This window comes from Callorhinchus milii, unplaced genomic scaffold (assembly GCF_018977255.1).
Source record: "Callorhinchus milii isolate IMCB2004 unplaced genomic scaffold, IMCB_Cmil_1.0 Scaffold1, whole genome shotgun sequence".
NCBI lineage: Eukaryota > Metazoa > Chordata > Chondrichthyes > Chimaeriformes > Callorhinchidae > Callorhinchus > Callorhinchus milii.
In genome coordinates, this window is record NW_024704742.1 from 103796225 (window position 1) to 103815875 (window position 19651).

General features: G+C 38.1%; 1 protein-coding gene across 3 annotated transcripts in view; it reads right to left on the reverse strand.

Moving 5' to 3' along the window:
* Positions 1 to 310: 310 nt before the first annotated feature.
* The window catches only part of mcc (MCC regulator of WNT signaling pathway), a 112082-nt gene continuing 92741 nt past the window's right edge, over positions 311 to 19651 (reverse strand). For 2 of the 3 annotated variants that reach the window (XM_007897389.2, XM_007897388.2), the window contains 6 exons: positions 17388 to 17571; positions 13020 to 13254; positions 8662 to 8868; positions 5216 to 5313; positions 4190 to 4312; positions 311 to 2047 (listed from right to left, as the gene is read on the reverse strand). In XM_007897389.2, the coding sequence (XP_007895580.2) occupies positions 1867 to 2047; positions 4190 to 4312; positions 5216 to 5313; positions 8662 to 8868; positions 13020 to 13254; positions 17388 to 17571 (1028 nt within the window). In that variant the 3' untranslated portion in view covers positions 311 to 1866. The remainder of the gene's footprint in view (positions 2048 to 4189; positions 4313 to 5215; positions 5314 to 8661; positions 8869 to 13019; positions 13255 to 17387; positions 17572 to 19651) is intronic. The other variant, XM_007897390.2, reaches the window with a different exon arrangement.

Here is a 19651-nt window from a genome sequence, read left to right on the forward strand (position 1 = left end):
CATATTCCATTGTCAGGTACATTAGTTTGAGAAAGGAAAGCTTTCCTTGCTCAAGTTAACATATCTGGCAATGGAATATCATGTCTATCTTTGTTATTTGAAAAAATGCATTAAAAAAACGTAATAATTTGGTCACTCAATCCACAAATGTTTATGGGACACTGCTGTGCGCAATTGGCTGCCACGTTTCACTCACAAATATACAGTCAATTCACTTTACAATATATTCTGTGAAGCACTTTGAGATGTCTAGAAGACGTGATAAGGCGCTATATCAAATGCAGGGATTATTATTATATTATTTATCTTCTGTGGCAGTCTCAGTTGTCCGATTCTGAGCCAGGCAGGTTCTCAGTACTCAAGACACTGTTGATGAGACCAGTCAGCCTAGATCTTAAGCAGGAATTGGAATGGCAGACCAGTCACTTAGGGCAGGAATTAGGGGGGTGCTTAATTCCAGAATTAAATAAACAGGATGAGTCCCTCTAAAGAAAGTGCTCACTCCATTCCAGACTAATGGGAAATTTCTAGGAGCAGTCAACCTGTGTATGTGGAACTCTGTTTTTTTTGTTCTTAAGCACGGAAATTGGTTCCTGCATGTGTTCGACCTCCCCCCAAAAAAACACTGGGGTGATTTCTGTAAGGAGGCTGCCAAAATGCAGGCTGTAACAAAACATTTCTCAGGGATTCAAAAAGTAAGCAACAAATATCAATAGTTGGAAAACAACAAGGTTCACCAGAAATGACCTCGCACGGTCCTGGAATGGAAGGGTATATCTACCTGGGCTGAAAGGGACAGTACTCCAGTTTCCAATTTTTTTCTTAGCTTGTTTGACTAATTACCCATGGTATGCAAATATCAACAATAAAAAATAGGTTTAGACATTTATTGATTGTTATTATAGTTCAGATCTGGCTTAGTATTCAATACCTTTGAGTCAGTTTGAATTAAACCAAAGTGAATATCCCAAACTAAGCTGGTTCTGCCTAAATACTTAACAGGCGAAACATAATTGTATAAACATAGCTATGCATTAAACAAAGTAATGGCATATAGTAAGGATTTTTACATAATCCATTTTATACCAAGAAGCAAGACAAAGTTATATGCTAGCTATAATGGCCGGTTATTTGAGCTGGGGAATGAGATTTTGTGACAAGATATGGTCCATTCAGGCGCTATATATACAAAACATTTAATAATTGGAATTATATCTGCTCCTTAGATGAACCTGATCCATCTTTCAGGATTGCTATCCACAATTTCTTAGTTCTGCATTAATACCACATGGACTACAGTATTATTTTCAATCTTCCTCAGAATTTGTTCAGAAGGATCTTTCATAACAATTGCTTTATAACAGTCTTACTGAGAGAATATAGTTTGAAATTTTTGACATAGCATGTTGGTTTCTCAAGTTGGCATAAAATGATTTTAATAATAAAACAAAGTAGTTGGTAGCAGCACACACTAAATACACTAAATCCTTGCTGTACAATTACGCGCCTTTTTGGTACAATGTGATAATATAAAGCTCTCTGCAATGCAAATTACAGATGCATATTTGATATATTAAGACAATAATAAGATGTAAGTTTCTTTTTAAGTATAATGCTGTGAAGTGTGCAGGCACATGTAAGGGATGATTTACAAATTTTATTTAAGTCCCAAATTGCTGAGGTGCCACTTCTATCATGTCCTGCTGTTCTGTTGAAAGTGGTAATATCTGGATGACTGAAGAAACCCTTGTTCCCTTTGATCAGCAGAAAGAACCAATAACTTGTTTCCATTTTTATATTTTGATCTTCTGAGTTTCTGTGGCAAAACGTATCAATTTACAGTATCCATAACACCTAAATGTTTTCCTACAGAGATGTCTCATTTGTCTGAGGCCTGGAGTTTTCTTCTTCAAGCAGCGCTATTCTCTGTTTTAGCATTCGCACTTGTGTTTCATGTCTTTCCACCATAGCCATCATTTGTGCCTCCAGCTTTTTCAGTTTGTTTTGATGCTTCTTCTTTGCCTTTTCATAAGCTGCTACTAGATTACTGTGATTAAAACAAAGCAGTTAAGTTATAAGCTGTAAATCTGTCCATCAATCCATTTTGCAGTTTGTTATATATAAAACCACCCACCTTTCCCTTGGATATTTTAGGTTCCTACGCCTAGGCAATTCACACAGATCTTTAGATAGTTTTGCTTTAAATTGCATATTGTGTTGTTATAATAGGATGTAACCCTGAGACGACAAATCTTAAAATGTTAAACAATCAGCAAAATATTTCAAACAAATGCATAAATATTGATGCTTAATTGAATAGTTTAAAATAGACATTGTTCCTAAGTTTAAAATAGATTTAGGTTGTTTTGAGATCAAGTAGATTTAGTCCCATTAAAGTACAATTAAATGGAAGGAATGGTGAAGCAAACCTTCAATCATTGTCTTACTCCTTTCTCCATTCCAAAGAATCTTTCTTAGATGTTTCTTATTTACCCAGGTAGAATATATTACTTAATTAAAATCTCCTGCTCTTACATGATACTTTTCCCTACTAAAATCTATCAGATTGTATGTAAAACATCACCCACTTCGCAACAAGTTTTATTCTTATTTGAAAACAATGTTAGGAGTGAGCAAGCTTCATACAGAAACTAATACTTTGTTTGGTCAGCCAGGTGTCTGACACATGTGGAAACCCATCAACATGTTTAAGAGAATCCAAACCACATTGAGAGCTCCACATATGTATGTCACTTACACATGCCTGGAATAAAATGTGGACTCTACTTGGAGGGACACATCTCGCTTACCTAATTCTGGGAAGTGTTGGGCATAGGTTGACAAGAGTCAAGGCTTGGGATCCCCAGATTGTGATTTGGGGTATTATAATATCATAATAACTGTACTGGTACAGTTTAACAAGCTAAATTTTGCTTGATACTTGCAGAGAGAAGAAATTAAAAAATTAAAATTAAATCATAGCTTGCCATTGAAAGCACTATCGTGCTATGGGACTATGGGACGTCCTCCTGACGTGAAAGGCGCTTTATAAATGGAATCTTGTTGTTGTTGTTGTATCTGGCAAGTTTCTCGTTGCTTATACAGCTAGGACTACCCTACCGTTAGAGCACAATGGGAACAATCCCTGCCCCCAGTGACTAGCCTGCCCCTCCAAGACTACCAATAAGCCAGGCTGGTTGGGATGTCATTAGCAATGCCCTGGAGTTCTACAGACCCACTCAGCTCAGGAACCAGACTCCTGAGATCATTACAGACCACCCAATTCCAACATTCCAGTGCCTGGCACATCACCGAGCAGCCAGCTCAGCTCCCCCAGCTCTCCCCGAACAATAAAGGGGAAACTAAAATCTGCAGACACAGTTTACCCAGAATTAATACCAGATGAATAATAAGTTGGCAAGTGTATGTTATACCTGTATAGTTTTAAAAGGAATCAACAAAATGTAATCCAACTTTTAATAACAATAACTCACGTTTTAGTTTCTTTTAAGCTATCTATCTTTACACTGCTGTGGGAAATTGGCATTTCGCCTACAAAAACAGTCAATCCACTTTACAATATTTTTCTGTGAAGCGCTTTGAGGTCTCGATGACATGATAAGGCGCTATATCAAATTGAACGATTATTTATTCATTATTTATTACTAAAATGATAATGTAATATGTTAAGTAAAACAAATCGTGGTCTTCACATAATGAGGGCTTTGAATCTTTTGAAATTCATTAATAACTTTGCTGCTTACCAAAACAATGGATTAGTGCTCTTTACATTGTAATAAAACATTGAAAAATAGTTCTTTAAAATATTCTGTTTGCTGCCACAGACAAGTGTTTTTTTTACTATTTGTTTAATCATTTTAGCACAAGGCAAAACAGAGCCAGACTTCATGTAAGTCATAATGTCAACCCCTTTTTGGTGCTCTGGAATAGGATACGTATGTCAAAGAGTAATGCTGATGGGAAGGAATTTTGATGTGAAACACAGCAAACTGGCAGTACTAAAGGGCAGTACTCATGGCACTGCAACACAGTTGTTACAGCATGGATGAGTCAATGACTTGCAAGTTTTTCTTTGCATATACAGGATATACATTTGAAAGAAAAAATTTAAGACCAAACAAAAGCAATCATATTAGAATACAATCCACAGCCACAGTAAAACAAATACCTGTTTGCTCTTTTGAGATCATTAACAAACTCTGCAGACTGTTGATGTCGCACTTCACTGCTTTTCGTCATTCTTTCTAAAGCAGTTACCAATTCCTGCACGCGAGATTTTAATTTCTTCTCTCTGCAAGTATCAAGCAAAATTAATCTCTTCCAAATTTATTGTCATATCTGTGTGAACACACAGATGATTTACAATACCTTCCTTCAGATACATTACATCAAATCCTTATTTAGCTTCAAGATATATTGATATATTAAGTTTCATAACTAAGTCACTGAATATCACACAACAGCACATGCAACCTTTAAATCAGCCAACAGGGGTCAGACCATGTCTTAGTTTCAAAACAAATGACCGCAAAATGTAACCATCTTTGCACAAGGTAAAATGGCTATTAATCGTTACTAGTATTAGAATACTGAAGTAGACCTAAATGATTTTTGTTTAAATTTAAAAGAAGAAGAATATGAAATAATAGGCTCAATTATGTGTTTGCTACAAAACTTTTAATTTTAGAATTTTCAAAAAGTTGATTATCTTATTTAGTTAGAAAGTGGTGCTTTTTGTAAGGACTTAAAAATATTGCAGCATTTGCTCATTATTTTGCACCAAGCTGGTAATATGTAGTTGTAGTTACATTTGCAGATGACACCAACAACAAAATCATGAGTGAAGCTAACAATAAAGATTGTAAGCAATTAGATGGGGACGCACAGAGCTCAGAAAACGCCCTTGGTGATTTGTCATATTTCTAGTATTTCAAAACGCAAACACCATGAGACATGGTATTTCCACTCCATTAAATCTAAAAGAAAAATTGATGAGGCGATGACTGAACCCTGCATCATATCAGTTTCCGTGCTCCCCTCCCTTTTCTCCCGTCACTCCAAAAAATGCCGCGGGAATAAAAATGGAGTGAACAGAAAAATCACTTGCAATGTGGAAAGAAATCATTTGCATCATGGGATGAATGTGCTTTGCCCTATATTGCAGTTCTAGAATTGACTGGAGAATTCTACTTACCTTCTCAGTGCATTTGTTAACTCAACAGCAAGTTCACTATCATTATATGTTCTGAGTTCAGCTAATGTTACAGCATGCGTTACTCCTTCACCACATTCCTGATAGACAAACAAGGAGATAATCAGAAATCATGCATTTTTGGGGATATAAACTGTGAAGCGATTATATCGAAATACATGCTCAAGTCAAGCTATGGCAAATGAAACAACATAGGTCAGAACTTCTATGTGAAAGGTTTATATTGTTGTAGTGAAGACAGGCACTTCACCATTAAGCATATTATGCCAATAGCTGTTTAAGAATATTAAAATGCTTCACTTGCTACTAAATCAATTTTTCTGCAATGTTCCAGGGAAATGTTGTCACGACAATGACAAGATATCCTTAATTTATCAACCAAGGGGCTGTAAAAAGCATGCAAGCCGAAACTCACGTTTTGACACCTCTCCAAGTGCCAATTGTCCCCTTTTCTAAACCTTTCCATCCAAAAAATACAGAATCTTTACCTTCCATCCCCCAAAATAGTGCAGATATTAAAAGAAACACCATTTCAATTCACACAAAAAACTCTGAAATAGATTATCTTAAATGTTAATTTGTATAAGAACTTACAAAACCTGTATTATAAACTCAAATAACATTAACAAACAATATACCAGATCATAAATAAATAACGCAAACAGTTTTCCTTTCCTTCATTGTGCAAATGACGAGAAATAAAATAAATACTTTGGATTTTTTTTTCCTCCTCTCTCAGTTCATTATGTTTAGTAAAAGTATGAAATGAAATTATACAAAATACATGAATCATTTCAAATGAAATCTGTCTTCATTGTGTACACTTACCCAGTAATTTCAATTGGACTTCATATTGCAGAAGTCATCTCATTCCAGGAGCAAAGAGCATTTACAAAATTAAAAGTAATTTGAAAAATTGAACTGTATCATTATTTTGAAATAAAAAAATTGAGTAATTCTAGGAAAACATTTTCACGAAATTATGACAATCTCAAGATAAATAGTTGGAATATTTGAAGCTGCACTATGGACATATTTCTAAACCTTTTGTATTCAACCTTTTGTATTCAGCCAGTAAATCTGAAAATGATTTTTATTGTGGGATCACAATATGAGGCTATTATTGTCTTTGAGAGTGCACAGACAAACAGCCAAGATTATTTCAGTATAATGAATGCAAGTTACAAGTAAAGAGGAAATAAGTTGTTTTTGTTCTCTTTCAAAAAAGAGACAGCAAGGTCATATAATTGATGATCATGAAGCAGAATAATATTGATCCATGAATTGTTCATTAGAACAGAAGGTTCAAACACAAGAGACAGAAGTTAAAATTAGCAGTAAGATAGAAAACCAATAGACTTTTTATGCAAAGGACTTGTGAAATAAAATGCCAGGGGGCTGGCTGATAATGATCAATCAATACTAGCAAATCTCCATTGGCCCCAATTAAGCAAATAAATGATAGGTTAAGTCATCTTGTCCATCTCTTCACCAAAGGAAAACTTGTGCACGAGAAGACAGCTGGTGCCAAGAACAATTCTATGCACTCGTCAATATGAGCTTACATGGGGTATCTTAAGATGTGAAGAGTTTTTCAAAAGAGTTGTGCCCAAAAAAATGACATTGGCTGTCCATAGCAATTTTATAGCAAATAGGAGCATCAAACGGAGATGGTAGGGCCCAAGACAGAAATAAACTATTGTTACTTTTATTGATGTCCTTCCAACTGTCCTTTAAACCCCACATCCATTAACTGACACAGTCATCTTTCCCCAACATTATAATATCGCCCACCTCCAATCACTCCCTCTCCCCTCGGGCCACCTTATCCACGCATTTGACACATCCACAAAATATATAGTTAATCTACTTTACAGTATATCCTGTGAAATGCTCTGATTGTCTCAACGATGATAGTAATAAGGCATTATATTAAATGCAAGGATTATTATTATCCAGGCTTGACTATGCCAACTCTCTGCTCGCCAGATTACCGATCTCTTCCCTCCACATGCTTCAGACCATTCAGAATTCTGCAGCTCGTATCCTTTCCACACAAGTTCTTCGAGCCTACAACCCTGGCTTCACCCAGCTTCAATGACTCCCCACCCCCCAGATTGAGTTCAAGATCCTCACCATCAGTCAGACTCTCAGCCCATCTGTCCCCATTCTCTGAAAGTCCATTCAGGTGTCCCTTCACCTCAACCTTCCCTCACCTCCTTCGCGGTCCATCTCAAGACCTTCCTCTTTGAGCGAGCCTTTGGTCTCCTTCCGCCCCACCCCAACCCCTCGGATCCCATCCCAGCTCGAGTGCAAACCCTTAACTGTCTAGTGCCTTGGGACATCCTCCCAATGTGTAAGGTGCCATATGATTGTAAATTTGTTGTTGTAATGCTGAGACATTTTTGTACCCAAAACCCTTGCTGAGAGGCACTAACACCCACAGAGCAAGCAGAGCGAGGAAATTTGATCTGGCAGTTGGCACAACTCTTTCGGAAAATCTGACTTTTCACATCTTACCAAGATTTCCTAAAAACGGCAATATACCATGTTAATAATTACTTAATGGGACAGTGCACAGTTAAAGAGGTAGGTTTTAAGGTGTGACAGATAGGGAGGGGGCAAGACCGCGAGATAGAGAGAGCGAGTTCCAAAGTTTAGGGGCATTGTAGTTGAAGGCTTGGCCACAGTCAATACTATGAAAGGAAGGGAGAGGCACAAGGAGCAAAAGCAAACAGCTTCTCTGCCAAGCAGAGAATGTGAGAAAAAGAGTAGGGTAGGAGATCAGAGAGATGGGTGATGTTGGCGTGTGAAAGGGATTTATAGGTGAGGGCCTTGAAACTGATCAGCTGGTAAATAGGGAGGCAATGGAGTTTGGTGAAGGCAGGAGTGATGGCCTATGGAGTTTGGTGCAGGTGAGGATATGGGTGGCAGACTTTTGGATTAGGTAAAGCTTACAAATGGTGGAGCTTGGAAGACCAGCAAGGATTGTGTTGGAAGCGGGAAGTAATGAAGGTGCAAACAATTGTTTTGCTTCCAGTTATACTGTCTATTGGAGCATTACACTGTATTTAAATAGTTTCCACAGGTAATTTAATGATAAGACACTTTTGCTCTCCCTCTCTTTGACAGCACCTATAATCATCTCTTAGTTTTTTCCCCCTCCCTTGCTTGCCATCTGATCTCATCCTTGTAACGTGCTCCAAGACATTATCCTAAATGAAAGGCACTATATAAATGCAAGTTGTTATGAATTCTGAAACTGCTTATCAATTCAGATAACAATATCTTCCACAACATTTCTCCCAGGAAATAGTCTACCTTTTTAACTGCATAAATAAACAAGAACAACAAATCACATTTGTATAGCGCCTTTCATATATCCCAAGGTGTTGGGACGAATAAAGTAGTTTACTGTTGGTGCTTACTTTAGCTGGTTTGTCTTTTCCTCCACTACTAGTTGAGCTGAGAGACCGCATACGTTGCTCTTTTTGCTCTTCTACTTCTGATTTCAGGTGTTCAATGTGCACAAGGTAAGCTTGTTCTTGGGCTTCTCGAGTACTCAGCTTTAGCTCAAGCGCTTTCTTCTCTTTCTCCATCAGATAAAGTTGGGCCTTCAGTTCAGCCATTTCCTCCTTTGAATGGCAGTAATAAAATGTACATTGTAAATGTTACGTACATTTTTAATATTGAATAGCTTAACAATTTCCTCAAAGAAAATCAATTTGAACTTCAAAGGCCAAGAGAACCTCAATTTGAATAAAGAAATGCGATACAGAAAGAATGAGCCTTAAATTGAGAAAGGATATGAAATGCTTTCTTTTGATATCCATGTAAGAATTCCCTAAATTACTTGATATAAAAAGAACTATCAAATAAATTGCAATCAAACATTAAAAGTAGTTTTCATAGATTAATAACTCCTCTCCAAATAATAAGTAAATCTAATCATGATAGTGATCTTCTGATGAATAAATAAGTAAACCTAATGATGATAGTGACCTTTATGTTTTGAGTTTGTTCCATAGATCAATCAATATTAAAGAATACCTCAATGTACTTTTTACCAAGGTTCACTGGAGAGATTTTCTTTTGGTTTACCAGATTTCTGACATACAAGGAAACCCATCACAATGCTCAGCAGTATCCAATTCAAATATTAAGAATTCCACAATATGCATTGAAATTTGCATTTGTCTGGAATAGAGTGAGAACTCTCTCCACAGCGATGTGTCCTGTTCACCAAATTGCAGAAACATTAGATGCTAGTTGGAAAGAGCCAAGGCTTGGGAACCCCAAGTGGGTAGAATCCATGCTTTCAGATTTTTACAGTATACCCTGTGAACAAGCTTTGAGATGTCCTCCTGACGTGAAAGGTGTGCTACCAAAAACAATAATTATTAGTATCATTAAGTCCTGCTGATGAGCCAGGCGGGCTGATCGGTTAACAGACCTCTCTGGCTCCTGAACCAGACTTCCAAGACCACTGAAAAGAATCGATATTCCATTGACAGTCATGTCACCTTGGAGCTCAAGAAGATCTTGCTTACTTTCTCCCATGTTGGATCGTAACTGGTTAGTGAGTAGACATTTGACAAATGTGCTTTTCACTATGAAGTGTATAAAATTTTAAATGAGATTGAAAAAGTAAACGAGGATCACTACTCTAGAATGCTGCAAGATGGATGAACAAGAGGAGCCTAGGTTTAGAGTTGTAAAGCGCAATTTCAGGACAGGTACCAGAAAGGTTTTCTTTATGCAGATTGTAATCAATGATTGGAGTAGGTTGCCAGGAAAGGTGGTAGAAGTCAGGACACTGGACTCATTTAAAAAGCAGCTTGATGCTGCGATAGGGAGGGGGCGACAGTAGGTTGGGTGTTCTGGAAAGATAAGAAAATATGGGCCAAAGGACCCTCTTCACCCAGAGCAACATTGTGATCCTGCATAGTTGGATAGCAAGTATTTTGCTGCTTCATTGCTAAGCAGTGCAATACAGCATGGAATGTACTGCCACCACCCCCCCTTACCCACAGCCTAGACACAGGCCAACCCAATGAGCATTAGTTCTACTAGTTAAAAGTTTCGACCTTTTAACAGTAATTTAGTAAGTACCAAGCCCTGGCTGCACGAGCTTCAGTTAACAAAACTTCAGTTTCCTCAACAGATATTCAAGGACATCTGCCTTCAATGTGGCAGAAGAACTTCTACAGGACAACTTGTGATGTGCCAACCACCTTGATACTCCTCTAGAGGTCTAAGTTCAAAGCCATGTACCATGTTTACTCAACATACAACTGCTTAATCCAAACTCCATTGGCTCCACATCACCGAATGGATCGACTTCAAGATCCTCACATTCATGTTCAAATCCCTTCACACTCTGGCACCTCCCTACCTCTCCGACCTCCTCACTCCCCAATCCACCACCCAGCACCTCCGCTCGACTGGCACCGGCCTCCTGCTTGTCTCTGGTGCCCTCCACTCCACCATTGGAGGTCGCACATTCAGCCACTACGCCCCAAAACTCTGGAACACTCTCCCTCAATCCTTCCGCCTTGCTCCCTCTTCCCTTTAACAAGTTCCGCCTGAAAACCTTCCTTTTTGACTGTGGTTACTGTCACCTCCCGCCCCAGCTCGGAGTCAGGTTCCACCACTGTTAAGCGCTCTGAGACGCTACCCTGCGCAGAGGGCGCTATATAACAAGTTGTTGTTGTTAATCCACATCCTCATGTGAGGGGAATCAGACTATTTCCGTGAGCTACTAACCAACAGACCAGTATTGGCTAGATCTCTTTCTCCCATTAGTCACAGCCACTTTTTATCATAAATCCTACTAACATCTGACTGGATAGAGATTTAGAGCAGTATCAGAGTTGAATTTCCTCTTCCCTAGCCCAGGCCCAATTCTTCTGGCTGAGAACAGCAAACTGGGCAGAGATTAGGATTCAAACCTTGAGATATATTGGTTGATGTTGGTCCTTACCCATCCGGGGAATCCACAATCTGCCTTTGACTGTTTAATCTTACAGAAGATTTTTTTTTAAGTTTTTAAAATTGGCTTTGATAATTTCACCATCTCGAAAATATATTACAGCATTGAAATCATTTACATTTTGCAAAATTTCTACCACTGCCCAGAGGGTAAAATAACGTTGGTCATGAAGCAATAACTACAGTATGTTCAATTGCAACACAGTTAAGATTATAACAATAATGTATCACATCCTATTAAAATTTTATGCTCTTTATTCTTCGTGTCAGCTATTTAGATACTGGGATACAAATTATTTTAGACAAAATAGAAATAAACATAAAGGAAGGTTACCACCTTCTTCCCTTGACAATACCCTCTGGATTACCCTTTGTGGAATGCCCTTTAGTATCCTTGTAGTAGATGCATTTAGTCTGTCAGGCAGTCAAGCACTGCAAACACAACTGCCGACAAAGCACATTTCTCCAGAGGTGATGTTAATTAAGGTAATTTCCTCGAACTTGAGTATACCGATCCTTATAACTAGAATAACAACAACAACTTGGATTTATATAGCGCCCTCCACGCCGGATGGCATCTCAGAGTGCTTCACAGTAACGGGTCCCGTGGCTGAGCCAGGGGGAAGCTCGAGGAAGGTGACCAAAGGTGCGGTCGAAAAGAAGGGTCTTCAGCCGAGACCTGAAAATAGGAAGAGAGGGGGCAAGGCGAAGGGAGGGAGGGAGGGAGTTTACTCCTTTCATTAAATATCATATTTAAATATTAACTTGACTCCACCTATGCTCGGTTGGTTCAATTGGAACACTACAATTTGCTCCACAAATCTGGGCTAGTTAAGGGAAGAAAAAAATCAAGCCAGGGTTCCTGATTGCTATCCAATAACAACCCCATGTTTCACTTTGGTAGGAAGAATTAAGATGTTCACCATACTCCAGACGGTAGGAATTTAAGAGAGGTAAAGGATCAAATGTCTCTTATGATTTAGATTCACAAGACTATAAACGTAGCAATGTGGGTGGACAAGGCCATGAATATGCAAATAGAGTCCTTAGTTTTATGTCCAGCTGATAGTAAAAAAGTAGATAAATAAGGATACTGTTGCATTGGAGAGCGCAGCACAGATTTGCTAGAATGTTACCAGGGATGAGAGGATACAGTTATCAAAAAAAATTGCACAAGTTGGAACTTTTCTCTCTGGATTCCATTGAGAGGGGACAAGATAAAGGTGGTTAAAATTACAATGTGGACAGTAGTAGTCTGAGTACAAAACAGGGGGGTATAAACATAAGATAGCCAGTGGCCGACCTAAAATAGTTTAGTAGTTTGCTTCTTTACACTCGGTGGTGAGAATGTGGAACTCATTGCTGGAAGCTGTGGTTGAAGTAAAAAGCAAAACATATTTAAAAGTAAACTTACATGAGGGAGAAGGGGTATATGAGAGTAGATTAGGAAGGTTGGAGGCTCATGTGAAGTACAAACAACAGTAAGGATTGAATGGCCTGTTTCTGTGCTGTAACCTTCTCTGTAATTTTAATGTAATTTCAATAGAATTCTAAATACAATTGGTTGAAAACATGGCAGATTACTGATTTACATCAGCTGGGTATCACTTTGCACAAATCACATTGTCAAGTCACAGATATCAAAACTGTATCTACTCAAGTTACACCAGCAGAGACTATTGCTCACTAGTAACTAGCATTGGGAAAACAGTGCCTGTTCAGGTGGATGTTAAAAGATCCATGACACTATTCAAAAAGATAATTACAATCTGAAAAATTAAATTCTCCAGCTCACCTTCATAGCCATGAGCTCTTGCATTAGAACCGCATTCTCCAGATCAAGTCGCTGACTGTCGCCCCGAGGCTTAACATCATAACTTAGTGGGTCAATGTGAATGCTTTCCAGTTCTAACATGGTTAGCTTGACTGCTGCTCTGTCATTCTTGAGCTGCTGAACATAATCCTTCAATCTCTGCTCATCTTCTTTTGTAAATTCAGTATCGCAGCTGCTGGCAGTTGAGCTTGTGGTGCTACAAAGACACCAAATTACAACCAGAATTGATCATGCATGTGTTAAATATTTGTACTTAATTATGATCACATATCAAATGCAAGAATCAATAATAACACCCTCATATCTCAAGTACAAAGTCATGGAGTCCTGTAGCTCAGTGGTTCGAGCCCTCGCCTCCAAGCGAAAGGACCTGGGTTTGATTTCCTGGCAGGGCAAAACGTTAGGCAAGTTTCCTTACTCCACACGTTTCTGTTTACCTAACAGTAAACAGGAACCCGATTGTTAGTCGGATTGGCAAATCGCTTTCTGGGGGGAATGATACCTTCAAAAAGAAATGTGGTCACTCAACCCACAACTGTTGGTGGGACACTGATATGCGCAATGGCTGCCGCATTTTGCCCACAAAATACACGATCACCTTGCTTTACAGTATATCCTGCGAAGTGCTTTGAGATGTCTAGAAGATGTGATAAGGAGCTTTATCAAATGCAAGGATTAGTTTTATTATCATTATAAAACATCCCTACTTAGCAAAACTAAATAGTATTAAATAATATATAGTATTGCTCATCTATCTTAGTATGGGATGAGGGAGGGTCAAAGTCAAGTAACTTTGTTTCTTGCCTGGGCATTTCAGACATTTTTCCTCCTCTATCTTGGAGTGTAGGTGGAGACTGTTTCTGCAGGAGACACAATTCAAGTAGCTTTCCTGTTATGTACAATGTTCCATCTAATTACCCAGCTCAGAAACAGTAAGGTAATATTTTCATCACGAGTTAATTGTTCCACTGCTTGAACTACAGGGTACCCCCGGATCAACGTCAAGATCCTCACAATCGTGTTCAAATCCATTCCCTCTCTGGCACCTCCCTACCTCTCCGACCTCCTCACTCCCCAATCCGGCGCCTCCGCTCGACTGACACTGGCCTCCTGCTCATCACTCACACCCTCCCCTCTACCATTGGAGGTCGCGCATTCAGCCACTACACCCCGAAACTCTGGAACACTCTCCCTCAATCCCTCCGCCTTAGCCCCTCTCTCTCCTTTTTCAAATCCCGCCTGAAAATCTTTTTTGACCGTGCTTACGGTCACCTCCCCCAGCACGGAGTCAGGCTCCGCCACTGTTAAGAGCTCTGAATCGCTACCCTGCATGCAGGGCACTATATCATGACCCAACTGTGCAGCGCCTTGGGACGTCCTCCTGACGTGAAAGGCGCTTTATAAATGGAATCTTGTTGTTGTTGTTGTATATAAGTGCAAGTTGTTGTTGGTGTTGAGATATTAAAATAATTATTTCTGAGCAAATCAGATGTTATCTATAATCACCTGGATTTCTAATATTGTTTAGCATATAATAATAACCCTTGGATTTGATATCCGGCCTTATCACATCGTTGAAACATCTCTAAGACTTCATAGAATATACTGTAAAGTGGGTATGACTGTATATTTGAGGATGAAACGCAGTAGCCAACTGCACACAGTTGTGGATTGAGTGACCAAATTATTATTATTTTGTTTAAGGGATTATTACCTCAATTATTACAATCGATTAACAACCAGGTTCCTATTTATTGCTAGGTAAACAGAGGCATGTAGAGTAAGGAAACCTGCTTAAGGTTTTGCCCGGGAATCAAACCCAAGGCCTCTCGCTTGTGAGGCAAGTCCTCTAACCAATACACTACAGGATTCCACGAATATACATATTAACAATGTTTTACAAATACTGTACATTTCTAAATTTTGTAAAAGCTTGTAAATATCTTCAGTAATCAAAGGGTTAAGCAACTGAATTTTTTCTGATCCAATTATTAGAACAATTTCACTAGACACAAATGCCAATTTATAAGTATAAACATTGCAATCCAAAGGCATAAATACCATTACCATTAAAACAGCATTCAAAGCTCATTGTGTATAATTCCGTTGTGAATCTCGTTCCAGGACTCTTCAGGATTTTGTTCATTTGTAAGTGTTCTATGCATGCACCCTTATTGAAAAAACAGTCAAAGCAATGCATGATAAATTCCCGGCAGGGCGAAACCTTGGGCAAGTTTCCTTACTCCACACGCCTAATAATAATCCCTCCAAAAAAAACAATAATAAATTGGTCATTTTCAATCCATGGTTGTGGGACACTGCTGTGCGCAATTGGCTGCCGCGTTTCGCCCACAAATACATGGTCAATTCACTTTACAGTATATTCTGTGAAGGGCTTTGAGACGTTGAGAAGACGTGAAAAAGCGCTATATCAAATGCAAAGATTATTATTATGAATCTTTGGTAAAATTATTTATTTGGGTAAAAATAATACTTCAAGCTAGGTTCTACATATAAGAATTCAGAACATGTTTTGAAGGCTGTTTTTTCTGCCACCTAAAGTTGAATAATATATTTTCACCACCATTTAATATTTATAAGCATTGCAGCGATTTATAATTGGTAGAAATGTTACAGACCTTGAAAGCTGAAATCTATATAATATGTGTGACATTATTAAATGTACCAGGATGATAAAACTTTAGATGAGTCACGTTCAGGGGCAGATAAATGAATATTAGAAATTGTCTAATAAATTAGAACTGTGGAAGCAAACTGACTTTTGATAGACTTCATGAAAAAATGTTAAAGGTTAAGAGATTGTGTTGAATAATATAAAATGCTTTCTAAGTTGCATACAGGCGTACTGTAATTGTTCATAGTTCAGGGGCAATGCATTTACCAAGTGGAATGTTATACCCATTTTTAAAGCTCTGAAATTGCAGCTGCAACCTCATTCTTGGAAGAAAACCCAGTGACATTTAAGGGTGACACTCCATAAACTCAAAGCACTCTCATCAAATCAAGCCTTGTGCTGTGCACTCATGATATGAAAATTATAACATGCTGCAAATATTCAATCTTCTCGTGATCCTTAGCAGCCATCAAAAAAAGTGATTATGAGTCAATTCCATGCACTGAATTTCAACCTTTCTTCTGAGATATCATGTTTATGACAACTAGAATCATATTACATCCTAACAAACAAGCAGAAGCTTAAAACTGGTGCTGAAAAACAATATGTAATTACCTTAAATGAAAAGGGAAGTCTAAGGATGTACTTTCATATTCATATTACTGACGCTGCCCATACACGGAAGAAAAATATTTCCGTTTAATCGAATAGCATCTAGAATGAAATTCTTCAGTACCTAGAACCAACCAGTGTCTTCTGCTACTAAGCCTTTCTTCCAGTGGCATATATTAGGGGTGCCATGCATCTCAATTAATTTCATCTTTAGGAGGGAACACTGTTTCGCCAGCATGGAGTCCAATCGAGACATGTCTTGACCTTCGGAAAGCACGGTACTGTCTGAGAATTGTTCTATACACAAACCAGAAAGCTGTAGGTTCTAATCCTAGTCTGTGATGTTAACCATCTCTGCCAATCTATAGCAGTGAGTGTACTACATCAGCACACACACTTCAGGGCCCGGGAACCAAAATTAGGAAGGATTCCTCAATTGCTATCCAACAAACCCTGCTGAAAGATGCATGTGTGCAGCTATTGACAAAGACAGAATCAGGTTAGGCTGTGATGTCCAAATGTACCTGTTTCAGCTACTGATTAAGATTTTGTAAATAAATATTTCATGGTGTCTGTCTCAAACATGCCCTTCACAATCCTGATCTTGTGCACCACATTCTACTACTCTGTTGTTCTTGTTTATTTGTTAATGCTGAAAGAAAGTTAATTTCATGCATATATCTTGGGAGAAAAATGAAAATCTTGTGGTTCAGTTTATATGACATTGAACTCTAAGAAGGTGAGATCAATGGCAGCCATGTGACACCTGAGAGAAAATGTGACAACAATAAGGAGGAGGCAATATGTAGGTATTAGATTGGAAACATTTAAGATAAACAAAACATAAAGCACTTGATGTTGTTCCAAGTTAAATTCAGAAAAATAGTAACTTATACGAGTTTGGTTTTCATACTTTCTTCTTTAATATTAGATAGAAGATTCATTTAAAAAAAGACAAACACACGATCAATGTGCCACTTGGACCACCCCTACCATCTTCAAGATTCACAGTTAATCAACAGGTTGGAAATTGATCTTTTGGGTCTGAACTGACTCAATATAACCAATAACAGAGAACCTACCTGGTGTGACTGTGTGAAGACAGACTTTCCCAAGGTTGTACAATACATCCCGTTACAGTACATGCACCACCACAACTACCATCGAGTTTCATTAATAGTGCTTTTGCAGCATTCTCTGCAGTTTTCCTGCAGTCATGTGCCCGCTTTAACATCAATGTTATGTTTTCCTCACCATTTTCATCACCTAGATAGTAGAGATAAAGTTTGGATTTGTTGAAGGCAATACAGAGGAACAATTACACAAGAACACAGAAATCTTATTTTCAGTTCAATTCAATAAAACATCAAGTAAGATAATTAATTAAACAAAATAAAATGTAGATTCAAGCATGCTTTACCAAAATAAACTAGAAGCTAGAAATGAAACATTCTGGTTTTAAATATCACTGCAACTCCAATTTTAACTACATGTAACTCCTAAACTTAATGTTGGAGTGGTGGGGGGGAGGGAGCAAGGAAGGAGAATGAGATAATGAAGTGCATAGCACATTGGAGCCTCAATGTCATCCGCTAGACTGAAAGAATGCAAATCTGCACAGGGCCATCTCTCCCCCTCCCACCACCCTACCCAACCAGCCATACTAAAATCAGAGGGTATGTTACCCAGGCTGTTGTTACCAATCTCCCAGTGGCGAGCTTCAAAGCCAAATTGGCAGAGGCCCAGAATAAATTACTGGCGCTTTTAATTAGCGATGGTAGGTGGTACATGATCTTATATTAATTTCCTCAAGCCACTGCACCACCCGAGGAAAGGTTTTGCTAAGTTAGTCATTTGGTAAATTAAGCTAAGCAAAACTCCAGACCACCTATTTAGTCCAATAACACCCTTCCAAGGTCCCAGCAGCTCAGGAATCATGTTACAACTATATTTGATTATTGCTATGACTGCTTTATTCATATAATCCTCAATCATATTCCTAATTACATAACGATCCATCTCTTTCTTAGAGTTGTCAATCAACCCAGTATTCATTTCTTTAGCTGGCTGTCTATTTCACACATTCATCACTCTGGGAGAAAAAAAATTCCTGATCATCAATTCGTTGCTTGTGACCTCCAGTTATGTGTTCAGAATCCAAATGAAATAATCTGCTTCATCTACTTTATCAATTGCTCTCAGCATTTCAAACCCCAATCAGGTTGCTCTCAATCCTCTTTTCACCAACTTAAAAAAAACATTCCTATAAATTCATTTCTGAGCCTTCCTTCATAAGATCTGAGCGCTGGTCAATAAATCATCCTGGTCAATTTCAACCCTCTCAGATATAAATATCCTTTTGAAGATGGAATGGTTGGAACTACACATATTTGAAATGTGGTCTCACTGTGATCTAAACAAGATGATATAGGTGTTTTCAATTTCAGATAGATATATGTCCTGAAATATCCTGTAAGTAAAATTTTTCGCACTGACTGGATATATCCAAAGAAAGTCACTAATCACACCCAAATTATTATTATTATTAATAACTACAAGAATAAAAATAATAATCCTTGCATTTGGTACAGGCCTTTCACATCGGGAGGATGTCCCAAAATGGTTCAACTGATTTATTATGAAGTACCATGTCAAATACTGTGTATTTGTGTGCTTTCACGTGATTACTAATGTATTTCAGACTGTATTGTCTGAACGCTCCGTGTTTAAGGTTTATGCATACCCTTACATCTACCTATCTATATTAAATTCTATCCACCATTCCTTAATCCATCAGTCACTTTCGATGCTAAACTATGCATCCTGACCCATCACCTAAGTTCACTAGTTTAGGAACAGTCAATGGGTATACTTGTGACCCCATTTCTTCTTTGAACACCCACGTTTACACTTATCCTTTTATTAAAAAATAAATGGGGCTAACCTTTATAATTCTCCAATCAAGTACAGTTCACTTATGAGAATCTAAAATGTAAATTCCTTTCTCATTTCCTTAAGGAAGCAAGGTGCACGTCACCAGGTTCACGAATCCTATGCGCATTTAATTCTGAGTTTCTTTTTAACAATGCATAAAGCGTAAGCAACAGTGACAGGATTCATAAAGCCGGTTTCTAAATCTGGTTTGCCTTTTGTCAGGGATTAGTAATTATAGTATAGAATAACAAGCAATTTGCTTTATTTAATCTAATTTAATATAAAAATATGTAATGTTATGAATGAGTCCAGAATGTTTTCTTGACTTAAGTACAGATTTCATTGATTAAACTGCTAGGCAACAGTGCACAAACTGCTATCCAAAACCACACCATTGAATTAAATGTCATGT